At 45.5% G+C, this 15,490-nt stretch overlaps 2 protein-coding genes across 4 annotated transcripts in view; both read right to left on the bottom strand.

The window, feature by feature from the left end:
- MTHFD1L (methylenetetrahydrofolate dehydrogenase (NADP+ dependent) 1 like) overlaps positions 1-5,897 on the bottom strand; it is a gene marked incomplete at its 5' end in the record, with an annotated part of 196,300 nt that extends 190,403 nt beyond the window's left edge. Inside the window, 4 exons of the mRNA XM_082669412.1 lie at positions 131-184; positions 290-340; positions 1,482-1,566; positions 5,677-5,897. Coding sequence (XP_082525538.1) covers positions 131-184; positions 290-340; positions 1,482-1,566; positions 5,677-5,897 — 411 coding nt within the window. The remainder of the gene's footprint in view (positions 1-130; positions 185-289; positions 341-1,481; positions 1,567-5,676) is intronic.
- A 4,943-nt stretch (positions 5,898-10,840) lies between these two features.
- Positions 10,841-15,490, bottom strand: part of PLEKHG1 (pleckstrin homology and RhoGEF domain containing G1) — a gene marked incomplete at its 5' end in the record, with an annotated part of 89,251 nt that continues 84,601 nt past the window's right edge. For all 3 annotated transcript variants that reach the window (XM_082668740.1, XM_082668741.1, XM_082668742.1), the window contains one exon: positions 10,841-14,284. In XM_082668740.1, the coding sequence (XP_082524866.1) occupies positions 13,356-14,284 (929 nt within the window). In that variant the 3' untranslated portion in view covers positions 10,841-13,355. The remainder of the gene's footprint in view (positions 14,285-15,490) is intronic.

The raw sequence follows: 15,490 nt of genomic DNA, 5'->3' as shown, positions 1-15,490 counted from the left end.
ATTCCCTCTACAAGTTCAGCCCTAAGAAAAGGCTTGTTTGTTCAGTTCTGACCACAACTAAGAGATGTGAAGAGGTCTGTTAGGACTGAAGAGGAACACAAAATAAGGGTTAAGTGTGCTGCTGTATTACCTCATCTTCACTGCTATCTGCAGGAAGACAGATGTGAGTGATGTTCAGACCAGCCTGCAAAGAGAGCATAGGGCGATTTTGTCACGGAGAGAAAATGAATCTATCACCCGAAAATTAAAGTGAAGTTTTAAAATCATTCAAAAAATCAACAATCCTTACCTCCTCAGCCAAATTCTGGTTTACTTCCTGCATCAAGTTATCATCACCTGCCTTGGGAAAGGAGAGCAAGAAGGGGAACATAACAACATAAAAATACCTTGAAAAGGTACAAAACAATACAAAGACTAATTCTGTGATTATATACATTATCTGACTACAAAGATGATAGGGAAATGCAGAAAAAGAATCTTATTGCTCATAAAAGGGGACTAAGGGCTGGTACTTATCCACATGTCAGTTTCTTAGTCTTTAAGATATATCACTTTTGAAAATAATACTCCCATAGGGCGTATACAGCCGCATAGGCAGCATTCCTTTCTAAGTGAGGACACCTAAGACGGGTGTTTAGGACTTGCCCTTGGGTGAAAAGCTACCAATGAGCAGAATTCCAGGAGGCCAGGCTCTTGTTTCGCTTTTCTTTCCACTCTTCTCACTTGCTTATCTTTGTAGGGGGTGAGGAAACAGACCCCAAAGAACGCAGGCCCCAGAGTGACTTGAGCATAGCTCTCCAGTCTCGAAATTACAGCGCTGATGAAACTAGAGGCTGCTACTCTGATGCATTAAGCGTGCACCCAAAACCACAGAGGCAGCTCAACTGCTGGGCTGTGTGACCTTACAGGCTCGGCTCAGCGCACCACTTCCCTGCACCTGCGTCACCTGGGTGTGCCAACTGCAGCTGGCAATGAAGGGGCCGTGGCTAGAACACAGACATGGAACTCCCAAGTCCTGCCATGCCATGGCTTTTGGCCCTTCAGACTCATGGCAGGCTTGAAAAGACTGAGTAGTAAGATCACCAAATACCATGTCTCAGCAAGCATCTGTCTTCCACAGAAACAAAGTGGAATGTTTTTTCCCATCCCACTCAAATCACATCTGATCAGCATTTATAATGGACCACATTATATCCTCTGTAATGCAACTTACATGAGCACCTACCTCCTGACCTCCGGAAGCTATCCGCACCAAAAGGAGACAGACTCAGACAGAGTGGTACCTAACCTGTAATCCTGATGCGGCAAAATGACCAGATAAAGGGGGAAATGACAACATTTCCACATGAGCTTTCTCCTCCATCCCCGAAGCCCGAGTGGGACTTCTGTGACAAGAAATGCAGCTGGTCACCTGTGTACAGTTGTCTTCTAAATTAAAAGACATCCTAAAACAGCAAGACAGAACCACATTCTTAGCTTACCTGAATAATAGCAAGAACCGGCTTAAAGGCAGGGTTTTTTCCTTGCAATAAACTCAGAACTTCTTTCGAATTCTGAATGATGTCTCTGCATTGAGAAAGAAAAAGAACATAGTCAGGTCTAGGTTAATGACTAGAAAGGATGGATACAACACATTTTCTTAGAAGGTTTTCTACTCTAAATGAAACTAATTAGACAGCACAAGGACAGGCTCCTCTAAGTGTGGAAAGGGTGGAGGGAGGGGGAGGAGAACAATCATGAAATACCTGGCGTAGGGCTTCCCTGGTGGCGCAGTGGTTAAGAATCCGCCTGCCAATGCACAGGTCACGGGTTCGAGCCCTGGTCCGGAAAGATCCCACATGCCACGGAGCAACTAAGCCTGTGCGCCACAACTACTGAGCCTGCGCTCTAGAGCCCGCAAGCCACAGCTTCTGAGCCCGTGTGCCTCAACTACTGAGCCCGCGCGCCTAGAGCCTGTGCTCTGCAACAAGAGAAGCCACCACAATGAGAAGCCCGCACACCGCAACTAAGAGTAGCCCCTGCTCGCTGCAACTAGAGAAAGCCTGTGTGCAACTAAGACCCAACGCAGCCATAAATAAATAAATGTATTTAAAAAAAAAAAATGTTGGCTCTTACAAATGAACTTATTTACAAAACAGAAACAGACCCACAGACATAGAAAACAATCTTATGGTTACCAAAGGGGAAGGGGGGGAGGGATAAATTAGGAGTTTGGGATTAACAGATACACATTACTATATATAAAATAGACAAACAACAAGGACCTACTATATAGCACAGGGAACTATATTCAGTATCTTGTAACAGCCTATAATGGAAAAGAATCTGAAAAAGATATATCTATCTATATAGATATAGACAATTATGTATAACTGAACCACTTTGCTGTATACCTGGAACACAACATTGTAAATCAACTATATTTCAATAAAAATTTTTAATTAAAAATATTAAATAAAAAATTAAAAAAAGAAAGTTGGCTCTTTTTCCTCTCACAATAATAGACAAAAGGCTTAGCCAAGGCAGTACCCAAGCTTCAGTGCTTAAGACCACCTCTAAGTATCATCTCTTGTCTCCATCAGGGTCTTGCATGCACAACAGCTTTCAAAAAATGCAAGGGGAACTTCCAGCCAGATCCCATCAGCAATAAATGGCCATGAGCAAAGGGACAAGGCAGAATGGCCAGGGGCAAAACTCCTCCCAGTTTTAGAGAAGAATTTGACGAATGTAACTGGCAGGCACTGCTCTTGTAGGTGGATGAGGAGAGAAGGGTGCTCAGAAAACGTTTAAAGGCTTCAAAACTCAACCAGGATGAGCCTTCCCACAGTCAGCTGGGCTAGAAGACATAGAGTAAATGGGCATGCAGCTGTCTACAACCCAGGAAGGTTTTGGGTTGTTTTTAAACACTTGGGATAAAGCAACTTGATTCCCAGTGAAACAATTGTATTGTTGTGTTGATAAACCAGACTATATGTGAAAGTCCACAAATCACCTTATAAATGAGCAAGAATCTTCTGTCCAACAACATGCGGCTGAGGACCACAGGCCATATGCAGGTTCTCTGCCTTTCTTGGCTGCTAATTTGGGCCATACTGGGTCCTCATTTCTGGCTAGTGTGGGAAGGCACTGGAGTGCGGGTCCCAAGTGGTTCTTGGCAATGTGTATATGGGTCATCTGGAAAGCTTGGTAAAGAGAAAGGCTTTGTGACTCAGCCCAGAAAGTTGGACTCCCTAAGTCTGGGTGGGGCCTGGGAATGTGTGTCTTCAACAAGGAGTCTGGGTGGCCCTGAAGCACTCAGTGGAAATCAGGCCTCTGGTTGACTAGCGTGGGCAATTCACTGAGCCACTAAGGAACCCGTTTCCTCATCTGTAGAGCAGGTGTACTACAAGGACTCTACCTTTGTTCTTATAATTGTACAGTGTTGTTCTGTGCCTCAAAGCTACATCTGAACGTTAAAAACACTCCTTCCAAAAGCAATTTTCCCAGAAACACTTGTAGCACCTACCCCTCAATAGAATGAAGGGCACACGACCGTAGAAGCTGACACCTGTCACCAACTCTGCTCATAAAGTTGGCTAATTCCCCCACAACTTGTCACATGTGTGACGTTTCATTCTTTGGGGTCATTCCTTATTCTTCCATTATTCTTACAGTGCCAAGCAAAGCAAGCAAGGAGTTACCAGGCTCAGGAAGTCTAGAAAGTAGCATAGATGTTTCTCATCAGGGATTTTTCTGCCCTGGGTGAGAAAAGTTGCCACCTCAACTTCTAGTTGGAAGGCGACTTCTGCATCCTATACTGTCTTTGGACCCTTACCCTGAAACCAAATCCCCCTAAAACCTCTTATCCAGTTTCTGATTAATCTCTCTATCCAAAACTTTATTCCTTTTCTTGTCCCCTTACTCCTGTGCTAAATGAGCAATAATCAACCAGAGTCAGATGACTAAAATTGCTGTTGTTGGTAACATCGTTAATATACTAAAATTGCTATCATAGATATCTTCACTAACTACAATCTCAAGCTGTTTCTCCAGGGCAAAATGAGCTAACAGACATCTGGCCAAGGACCACCCAGCTAAAGAAGCATAAACCAGAGACATCCCGACTGCCGAAACCACAATTAAGAAATGTTGGACTTCCCTGGTGGTCCAGCGGTTGACTCCCCGCTCCCAACGCAGAGGGCACCAGTTCGACCCCTGGTCGGGGAAGATCCCACATGCCCCGTGGCTCGGCAAACAAACAAAAAAACCCCAAAACCTCTATCTCAAAGACCAAGTTGGAGTGGAGTGGATCTGAGGCGTCCCTTACTCCCCTGCTTGGTACCCTGCAACAAACACTGTACCTGCCTACGTCACAACCCGGTGTCAGTAGGCTGGGTGTGCTGCACATCTGGCGAGGATACCCCAGTTCGGTTTGGTAACAACCCCTTAAGATGAGCTCAGCTGTACACTGCTTAAAATCTAATGACCGTAAGAGACCTAACCGCGACGTCCGGAGAGAAGACAAGGTAAACTGAAGAGTCCTTGGAGTCACAGGCCACATCATGAAGCGCCTTGGAAACAGAGGGAGTAAAAAGGTAAATTCATTTTCAGAATGAAGACTAGAAGGAAAACAGAAGAGGATGTCAGCGGATGGACGTGAAGAGCTCGCTCCGTAACATGGCATCCTGGAACTAGGAATTCTAGTTAGGGAAGGGAAGAAAGGGCTTTCCCGCGACCCCCAGGCATGTCCGGAGCGCTTCACTCAGACAAGGCTCTACTTCCCCTCGCTCCCACCGAAGGGCTAGGAGAAGCGGCTAGGGTGTGTGTGAGGATCAAGAGGGGTGGGTACGGGGGTGGAGGGGGACCCGCGAACGTCTCCGGTGGGGACAGCGGAAGGCCGGCCCGGGGCTCCCAGGCAGAGTTCGCCTCTCGCTCGGGAGATAACTTTGGAAATAAGGCTGAGCTGGGGATTCCGTGCCCAACGTGCAGCGATGCTGGGAACGAGACGGCCCCGACTTCTCCGGCAGCCCTCCGCGCGTCACTGGGTGGGCCGGGCCGCAGCCCTCCCACGCGCAGGAGGCTGCGGCGTTTTGGAAGCGCAGACCTCACCGCACTGTACGCCGCCCGCAGCCAGCGTCCCGAAGGCGGAGCCCCTGCGCAGACGGGCGCCGATCGCTGGGCCCGGGGCGCCCCTGCCGCAGCCCCGCGGGCCCGCAGCGCCCCGGCCACCACGCCGGATCCGACCAGCAGGCGGGCGGCCGGGCTGGCGTGGCGGGAGCGGGCGCCCCTCCCCCTCGGGGCTCCAGCCCTCGCCGCGCCGCCCCTTTCCTGCCCAGGCCGCGCCCGGCATCAGAGCAGGCGGCGGGAGGTGCACGTGGAGCGAGGCGCGCGGTCTGAGCTGCGCAGCACCCGCCGCGGATGTCCACGCCCTCCCGACCCCCGACCCTCCGGCCTGGGCCGGCCCCAAGAGTCTCCGTCCTCCGGCGCGGCCAGCCCGCCCTCCCGGTGCCCGCGCTGCCCCCCACCAGCTGCCGTCACCCCTAAAAGTTGGCACCAAACACTCGCGACCCCGTGCTCAGCGAAGCTCCCACGGAGGCCCCCGGGGCCCGGCCGAGACTCGAGAGCTCCGGCCGCCCCATCTCCTGGGTCTCCCCCGGCCGCCGGGGATTTGGGCGGCGGCGAGCGCCGGACACTCACCGGACGATCGAGTCCCGCGCTGGGGGCGCCCGGCTGCCCGGGCCTCGGCTGCTCCCGGCCTGTGTGTCCCGCAGCCGCCGCTGCCCGAGCAGGCCCTCTCCGCCGCCACATCCGCCGCCCCCGCCGCTGCTGGCGAGACAAAGCTCTCGGAGGCGGCGCGGCGGGCCGGGGGGCTGCAGGCGGCCGAGCTGGCGCAGGACGAGCGGCAGGCGCGCGCTCATGGCGAGGCGCGGGCGGCGCAGCGGGGACGCGGCGAGGCGGCGGAAGCGGGAGGCCGCGGGTTCTCCCGCGACGCGGAGATGCGGCGGCTGAGCTCAGAGACGCAGCGGCTCACGTCCCTCCTGGCGGTGGCGGGGCGGGCGCCAGGCGGGAGAACCGGACCCGGCCGGTAACGGGCCAGCGGCAGGAAGGTCCTGGCTATTCTTCCTCAGCGGAGAGGAGCCCCTAGGGGGCAGTGCGCTCAGTGGCCGTGACGTTGGGAAGGTGGGCGCCTGTGGGGCGCGGGGCTGCTGTTTGAGTTGCCTGGACGTCAGGGACGGGCACTTTCTGGCACTTGCAAACACAGACTCGAAATTTGGCTAGGGTTAAAAATCAGAGGAGGGTGGGGCGTGAGCATGGGGCTCCCTTCCTGCCCTGAGACAGTTCTTTCTTGCTCCGCCTAGGATGCCAATAACATCCTGCCCTCGGGTGGCAGTTTGCTTCCTGGAAGGGCAATTGGTTTAGGGTTTGCTTATGGCTGAGGGCAGGGGAAATAGAGGGATTGGAGGTTAGAGTTGATAGGTACAGGGTTGTTTTCTGAGGTGATGAAAATGAAATGCTTAACTGTTTACGGAGGAGCATCAGAGAAAACACCAGAGGATTTGATGCTGGAGCTGAGTGTGTTTTTCAAATATATATACTGTTTATTTATAATGTATATAGAGAAAAGCATAAAGTAAAAAATAAAATCACCCACAATACTATTGCCAAGTCATAACTGTTAATTTTGATCTCTTAATTTTATTTTAACTTGTATTACAAGATTGTGACCATATTATATATATAGGTCTCTTCTTCACTTGCTATATCTGTTTTCATGAAATTGGGAAGGGATAGTACTCGAAATCATGACTTATAGTGGCTATATATTATTACCTAATCTATATTGTGGATAGACCATAATTTATTTTACCTTTTCCTGATGTTGTTTGTATTGTTTCCAGTTTTGGTGTGAGAAATAACATTCTTTCATTCACTTGTTCAGTAGCTGTGTGTTGAAGGCTTTCTATGTGCTGGGGGAGGGATAGGAAGGTCAGTTGGGGCCACACCTGTGGTGGCAATATTTACCTGTAACCTTTTGCAGAAGCAGTTCTCAGAAAATTTATAACTGCTAAAAATGTTAAGTGGAGAAGAAATAGCACAGGGAAGTGGAGAATAAACAACACAGCCACAACTTCATATAAAAAGGCAACCCTTCCGATCACACTGAATTGCACGGAAAAGTGTGGCATTTTTGTGAATTGCACGGCTCAGCATGGCACAGCAGGCCCCAAAGAAGACTTCCCAACACTTCATGAACTATTCTGTATGGAAGAAAGGTTTGAATAGAAAAGATCAAGTTTAAAACTGTACACCTAAGCTAAATTGATTGGGAAGGGTGAGCCACCAAAACTAATTTGTTACTGGAATCCGTAATATGGAAATGACTCAGGCCATATAGATGTGCTGCAAAGCCATCTTGAAGAAGGCACTTTGGAGGCTGTTTTCAGTCGTCACCAAAAGCTTATGGCAATCCACACCTTTAAAGCAATACCCTCTTTTAATTAGATCTCACATTAAAGTATAATAGGGAATTCCCTGGCGGTCCAGTGGTTAGGAATTGGCGCTTTCACTGCCGAGGCGGAGCCTGGGTTCAATCCCTGGTTGGGGAACTAAGATCCCTGCAAGCTGTGCAGCAGGCCAAAAAAAAAAGTATAATAAAGTTCACCTAGAAGTCGTGTGTATTTTTTGTTTTCTGTTTTTTTTTAACTGAATTAACGTACTTTCTAATCTTAAAAAATTTTAGGTGTTGACGCTGATGGTCAACAATGGTCTGTCCCATTATGATATGATTAACTTGCGATCTTATATGTAATTTTAAGAAATCACTTTAAGGTCTAGGACAGCAAATGCCTGTGCTGATCAAGCCAGTTAAAGTATTTTACTCAACCTGTTCAGGTCCTCACGTGGATGACCATGGAGGCCTCTGTCCTCTGCTCACCTTCAACTCCCTCTTGGGCCCCACCCTGAAGTCATTCCAGATGAGAGCTATTTGGGTTCTTACACACTCATAATACACACTTGTAGGAGAGGATAGGAAAGGGAGAAAGATTTATGGAAGAAAACTTCAGGATCTTTCATATTCCCAGGTTTGGTTCATGGGGAAGTGTCAGGATCTCATTTGGAGATAGATACGTCTGAATCTGTTTATCCCAAACTCAAATATATATTGGTTTACTTAGGAAAAGTCAACTACCCTGGGAGAAAGGGCTCTATTGTGTTGAAGCCCTTAAAAATGCATTAACTCACATTCTTTCCCTAGTGGATATAATTTCAGTGCACTTTGAGATGACATTTGGACATAGGTCAAAGAAAGTTTGTTCCCAGAATAAGGAATATATATATCTGAAGTTAATATGATATTTATAGGTATATAGAGAGAGTGAGAGTGCATTTGCTCTATACCAGCCTCTATGCTAGGCATGTGGTGAAGGAATCAACTTTGAACAAGACAGACACAAGCTCGGGTGTCAGGGTGTCAGAGTTTACTGTGCAGAACGGTATAGTAGAACACAGGCATGTTGATGGAAAGCTATAAAGCCTAACGTTTCAGAGAGTTATTAGTGTTAAGAAACACCTTCCTAGACCTGGAGAGTCACAAGAAGCTTCCAGCAGATCAATTGGAACCTAAAGGATGATGATGTTGACCTTTTCTGACTTCAATCAACTAAAGCTTGGCCTCTGTTGACCTTTGCCCCAATTCTATGCTGAATTCTCTTGCTCAAGCCCCTTCATGAATATGCATGTACCCTTAGCTTAAACACTTCCCCAACTTTGCTGTTAGGGGAGACACTGCTTTGCCTAAGATCCCTGGTGTTCTCCTTACTTGTTGCAAGTAATAAATCCTTCTCCGGACCTTTGGCATGGTTGTGTCTTTTAGCTTGACACCCACCAAGAGGGGAACCCAATTTTGGGGTAACAATGTGATTGTTCTGAGACACTCTCAATGGGTTTCCTGCATTTTGCATCTCTTCCTGTCTTGTATCAATGGGTCTTGTTCTGGGCTAGTGTTGAAAGGATATTTGCATAACAAACGACCTTGGAAAATAGAGAGTGTTTCCCTCCAGGGCAGAGGGCAGATATGTTTGCTGCCCACAGTGTAAAGATAATGCCTCCCTCCAGGGTCAAAAATTGGGCAGGTTTGCCAGTAGCTCTTTAAGATAAAAGATTCCTAAATCCAGTATTCCTCAGCTGTGAAACCAACCCACTGTGTGCGTGTAGCACCTACTTGGGATGCTCTGCAGGCCCCCGGGGGCCTGGAGAAGCAAGGGAAACCAATGCTTTCACGCTACCCTCCACAGTTCTTAATAGTGATTTTTGAGCTGAGTGTTGCGTACCTGGCAGGTTTTCTCCTGGATCGTAGTGGGAGGGTCACGCAGGAAAAGGGAGCAGCTCCTGTAAAGGCAGAGACAGATTTGGAGGACTTTGTAGAAGATTGGATTGTTTTGTGTCTAGAAATATTATGCCGGCTAAGATTTGGGAGGATGGAGGTGCACAAGTCTGAAAATGGGGAAAACTGGCAAGACCGACAGGTAGGAAGCTAGCACGACAACGTCATCTCTTATGTTCAGGGCTTCAGGTAGTTGAGGCTTCAGGCTAATCTTTACCATTGAAAGAGAACTGGGAGTCCTTACAACTGATAAGGACTTTGCTGTTTTTACTTCTCTTGCCTAATAACAGTTTGTTCTTTTGTTTCCCTTGAGATCATTAAGTACTGAGACCTGTTCAAGGAGAGCGTTTTGGCCAGGCTGAGCTCCCAGAGTGGCTTAGGCCCCAAATGGCTTCCTCGCCTGTTTCTTTCTCCAGGGATCTGCTACCCTATTGGCTTACAGGATGATTTTCACCTTTAAATTCCATCCTCAGATCTCGGAGTCACCTCATCAGAAGCCAGCCCCAAAACAGGCTAGATCTAATAATTTTTTTTTAAGGCGGAAATCTGGATTTTCATGTTAAACCTTTTTAAAACTGTAGAAACCAGATTCAGACTCTGGGCCACCAGTTTACAGCCTCTGATTTAACTAGTCTGTACAAGAAGGAATCTGCTTACCCATGGTCTTGTGATGCTTACATGGAGAGCCATACCTTGCCATACAAACAATAGAATATTTGCGGGCTTGTGTTTGCCCCGTAGAGCGGATGATTTACTTACTGTCCAAGCCCTGTTCTTTTACCTTTGAGCTGAATAGACATGGTTTTAGAACTAATGAAGTGGAACTGCTTCCCTTCCTTTCCTATTGTGTGATGCATCGTGAATAAGCTATTGTCCGGAAAATCAAGCTTTGTTCTTTTTCACAGATACGCAAAGTGAGCTTTGCCCGTGGGCTTGCACCACCAGAGTAAAGTGGGCAAGTTTGTCTTCTGGCACCAAAAAAAACTTCAGCATTCTGGGCTCTTCCCCTCCACCTCACCTGACTTTAACCCCACAGCTGCAAGTCAGACTACTCTATGACCTCACACCATCAAAACCAGTTACCTGGAAAGGCACTCGGTCTAAGGGGAATTTCAGAGAAGGGTATGATAATCCCAGGCTAAATTCAATATTTGAAAAGTAATCAAAAGATACAGAAAATGGTCAGTCACAAGGCCACTGAAACATGGTATATCATCACTACCCTGAACCATTTTCTTTTTTGGGGGGGGGGGCCATGCTGCTCAGCTTGTGGGATTTTAGTTTTCTGACCAGGGATTGAACCTGTGCACCCTGCAGTGGAAGCTCTGAGTCCACTGGTCTAACCACTGGACCGCCAGGGAATTCTACCCTGAACCATTTTCTGCACAGCTCATAAGGCAAAGTATTATAACTGAGTATAGTTCAGAAAATCTTGATCTTTCTAGAATTAACACATTAATTCACACTGTATTTTACTTTGTACTTTACAAACTTTATTAAATAATGCGCATTACTAACTTTCATTATCATATATACAGTATTTAAACTATGTTTTCCTAGATGCATGGTTTTTTGTTTGTTTGTTTTTTCTGGTGGTTTTTTTTGCACAAAGAATAGAGTAGGCGAAAAGTGAACTTATAAAAAAAAAATTGAACCTTCAGTACAGAGACCTAGTAAGAACTTGACATCCATTTAAGTACATATAACTCTTTTCCCCCAATTATATACATCCCTACCCCACCTCCCGAAGAAACTATTTTAAACAAAAGCACTCATTGAATAACTTTGAGGGAAAATACGAACTTGATTATATATATACACACAGATCTCAAAATCTGTATCCTGGCTGACAGAATGGATGTATAGAACTGCAGATTTGTCCTAGAACCTAAAGACAACCATACAGACATTTTATACAGTATGACAGCAGCCTCCGTGCAGCAGGGTGTGTTCCTATAAGTGACATCAAAGTCGTGCAACAGGACATTGGTGTGGAGAATTAATAATTTCTGAGAGGAAGACACCACAGCAACATGGATAATACAGAATTTGGGTCTTACAAACCAAAAAGCAGAGAAGTGGGAAACTGCATTCCCGGGACAAGAAAAGTCAGGTAACTTTGTTTTGTAAACGCCCTTACAAATACGTCTAGCAAGTCTGGGAATCTATACTCAGTTACGGTGCTTCTCTTTTCTGATACTGCTTATTCTTGAAAACTCATACCATGTTTAAAGGAGGGCAATGAAAGAAGGAATCGTTCCGGAACAATGCTCGTCAATATGGACTTTGTTTTCTAAGCTACAAGAAGAAAGTACAGTATGGAGAAAGAAGAAAATTAGGTTATTTTTTGTTACTTAAAAAGGAAAATGAATGCCTTAGGTACCTGTGTATAAAATAAGGATGGTCATATTTTATGTTTTTAAGAAAAAGAGGCATAGCACTTAAAGAGAGAAAAAGAATTATGGTAGATGTCACTGATTCAAATCAATATCATTGCTTATCTTTAAATGAAAAGCCCAGATCCCCTTTCCCTACACAGATTATCATATCTTTTAAGATGAAAACTGAGAGGGTGGGGAAGAGGCCACAGAATGTAAAATGGCTTAAAGTGAGAATGCGAAAGCCACTGTTTGAGAAAACATCCTTGTTACATTGATTGGAGTCTTCAATAAAATATTTTTATAAAGTGGCAATAAATCTGCCTTCATTTTTCTCTTTAGCTTCTTTAATTTTGTGTTTTACTCACAAGGTCTTGCTTTTGTTTTTGTTTCCTTCCATAAAGAGTTGTATTAGTACATAATATCACAATGAACCACTATTTAAAGACCATAATTACAACTTAAAAGATGTGATGAGTCAGAATTTAGTAACCAAAGATCCTGCTCTTCTATATGCCCCCAAACAATGAGACAAGACCCCCTTTTTATGTCTGGCTTAGAAAATAAATTTCACTACAGTCAATAAAATTCTCAAGGCTGGGACCAGGTCATCTGGCTGAGTATAAAATTCATGAAAGGACATCTGAAAAACTGCTCTGGGAAGAGTAGCTTTAAAGCGCTTTGCTTTATTTTAGTTTATGGTTTACTTCGTGTTGATTAGAAACGGGCACAAAAAGTAGTGAAGGGTTTTATCTTCTCCCCATCCCCAACTGTCATATAATGAGATAATCAAGTTGTACCCAGATGTCAACCCATCTTTTCTAATAAGTCAATTTGCATTTTCTTGCACTTGGTTTTAAACCATTAAGGGAATCATTCATTTAACCCCATGAAATGTAAAATAATTGACGAGCAGCACATTCTCCAGGCCTTGTTCAGGAAGACAGGGAAGGATTTTTACTTACAGAAAATTGGTCACGATACATTCTAATTTCCAATAGTTACATATTTTCTGCCTTATAATGAACTAGATGCAGGAATGCCAGCATAGAAACCCTAAAATGGGCACCTAGACAATACTCCGATTAGAGATCCCTCGTTTAAGTTATTCTAGGGTCTTGGCACAAATTTAACAAAAATGTCAGAGGTAAGCATAATCCTTTAAACAGCTTTAGTTTCCTTTCTTTTTAAAAAACGTGAAAAGTCCTCCTTGCTGCCTTTGAGTCCTAGTATACCTGTGGCTTCTGGATAATAGGAAATGATTATTGCATTTCTTAAAGTCTGGACACTAACTGTCAGGATATGGGAAAAAATACCATGGCCATCATGTTTTAAAAAAAAAAAAAAGCCTAAAATTTTCAAGTAAGATTGACTTACATGAAACACGAAGACCATCAACATCAGAAAACACAGTGTTAGATGCTAACATTTGCTACAGTACAATCCTGGCTGGATCGCCAGCTGTTTGAAAAAGTTGTGCTGTTAAAGAAAGTATACTTTACATCTCTGGTTATTACAAAACTGTTCTAATCTGGTACATACAAAACATCTCTCAGTATCTCTAATTCATGAGCACAGTAAGAAGTTAATTCAGGCAGCTAGTCTTAAGAACCTTAGGCAAAGCTGCTTGAACTAAGACACTGGAATTTTTCCCTTAGAGACTGGACAATATTTTGCTGATTGGGAGGTGGCCCCTTCCAGAGATAGTCATTCAGTTTGTCAGAATCATTGTATGATGTCAGATATGGTCCAAGTTTGCTGCTTATTGGCTCATCTTCTTCTGACTTGATCTCCACATAGTCATCTTCATCTCCTTCAGTCTCTTTGAAATTGGAAAAATAGTTCTGGGTAGCTATTTGGGCACTTAAAGGTAAATTTCTATTTACTACCAGAACTTTCTGTGAGTCCTGGAGTGTGAGATCTGAGTGTTTTTCAGTGCCCTGTTGACCTGAGTCAGCGATACCTGGCACCAAATCCTGGTGACTCTCCCACCTTGAACTTCTGTGTAAAGACAGCAGCTGTTTCTTTCCCATTTCACTAGGGTAGTTGATGGAGTCTGAGGACTTGTTTATCAGGATGGAGGAAGATGACTGGGACCTGTTATAAGGCTGAGATTTAGCACTGATTCCTTTCCGTCCCAGAGAGTTGTAAAGATGGCCCTGACAGGAGTTCTCTTTGTTGGGCTGGCTGACCACCACACTGTGTCTCTGCACGGAGCCCAGCAGAGGCTCGGAGATTTGGAGAGAAGGCACGGAGCAAGCTGCGGACAGTTGTCTTGGGGTACTTTTCGTATTGATCTCTAAAGTGGGATATTTTGACTTCAAGTCTTGCTCTGGCCGGGGACAGAAATCTGCTAACTCTCCATTACTATAGGTTGAATGCAAAAGCCAATCCTCGCTACCGTGTTGGGTGTGGGAAGGTAATGCAGAGCTGAGGTTGGAGGAGTCTTGAGGGCTGGCCCAGCCATCCTTCTGAGTCTTAAAGGGGGTTTCTCTGAATACGATCTGGTCATACAGTTGGGAATATTCAGCAATCCTGGCACCTGGAAGGCAAATATTAAAATGATAAATATATACAGGATCATTTCTACATGCAAAGATTTAAAAAATAAGAACATTCTAGCAACATATTAAAAAAATTTAAACGGTAGAGAGGACTTTTAAGTTAAGTTTGAGGATAAGAAATCATCAAATACGAAGCAACACAAACTAATAAAATCATCCCGTTTAATAAAAAAGCCACCTAAAACTTCACTTGATCTAATTCTGGATTATTTTATTTATTTCAACAGCAGGTCCACAAGCGTTCCCTGTTTGTAATGACAATTTCTAGTGTTATTTACAAGCATGGAATTGTGTGTCAGTGCTAAAAACAGGCAACATAAAAATAAGAGTCAGCACTTAAACCCTGGTCAATGAAAAATAACTCAAGTAGTCATTAAAAGAAGCATGACTACAATCCACCCTGCCATGGCTACCCCTGCCTCACCGGTCTTGATTGCTCTCGGACAACTACTCCCAGCAGAATCTGCTCCCGGTGGCTGTTCCCGCACTTCTTGTTTCCAGGCAGCCCTCCACTGCCACTGTCTCGGGATGTTGACAGGAGGTCCTCCCTTCAAAACCACATGTACTGGGCTTCCCTGGTGGCGCAGTGGTGGAGAGTCCGCCTGCCGATGCAGGGGACACGGGTTCGTGACCCGGTCTGGGAGGATCCCACATGCCGCGGAGCGGCTGGGCCCGTGAGCCATGGTCGCTGGGCCTGCGCGTCCGGAGCCTGTGCTCCGCAGCGGGAGAGGCCACAACAGTGAGAGGCCCACATACCGCAAAAAAAAAAAAAAAAAAAAAAAAAAAACCACATGTACTGACTGATCCTTACCTCCTTTCCTATCACCGAGAAGCCAGGCACTGAAATCTATGCTTCCAAGACATTAAGAATGAACCATCCTGTGCACACAATCCATAATCTAATGCTCTCTAGTACTGGTTGCAGAACAGGGTTTTACCGTTATTTCCACGAAAGCTATTGCCCCTTCAAATTAAGCTATGAGGCCACTATCCTCTCTACTTCACTTCTGAGTACAGACATCTCTAAAGACATTAACAGAACCATGATATAGATACAGAGAATTCTCTTGGGTCAGGAATGATTAAAAAGAGAGAGCCCAGAGATGTCCATTTCAAGAGCCGTGTCCCAATCCCCCCACCTCCCAATCCAGGTACCCACATGACCACCCTAGAATCAAAGAATT

This window comes from Grampus griseus (assembly GCF_964374135.1).
Source record: "Grampus griseus genome assembly, chromosome: 13".
NCBI classification, from domain to species: Eukaryota; Metazoa; Chordata; class Mammalia; order Artiodactyla; family Delphinidae; genus Grampus; species Grampus griseus.
This window is presented reverse-complemented; position numbering and strand designations above follow the sequence as displayed.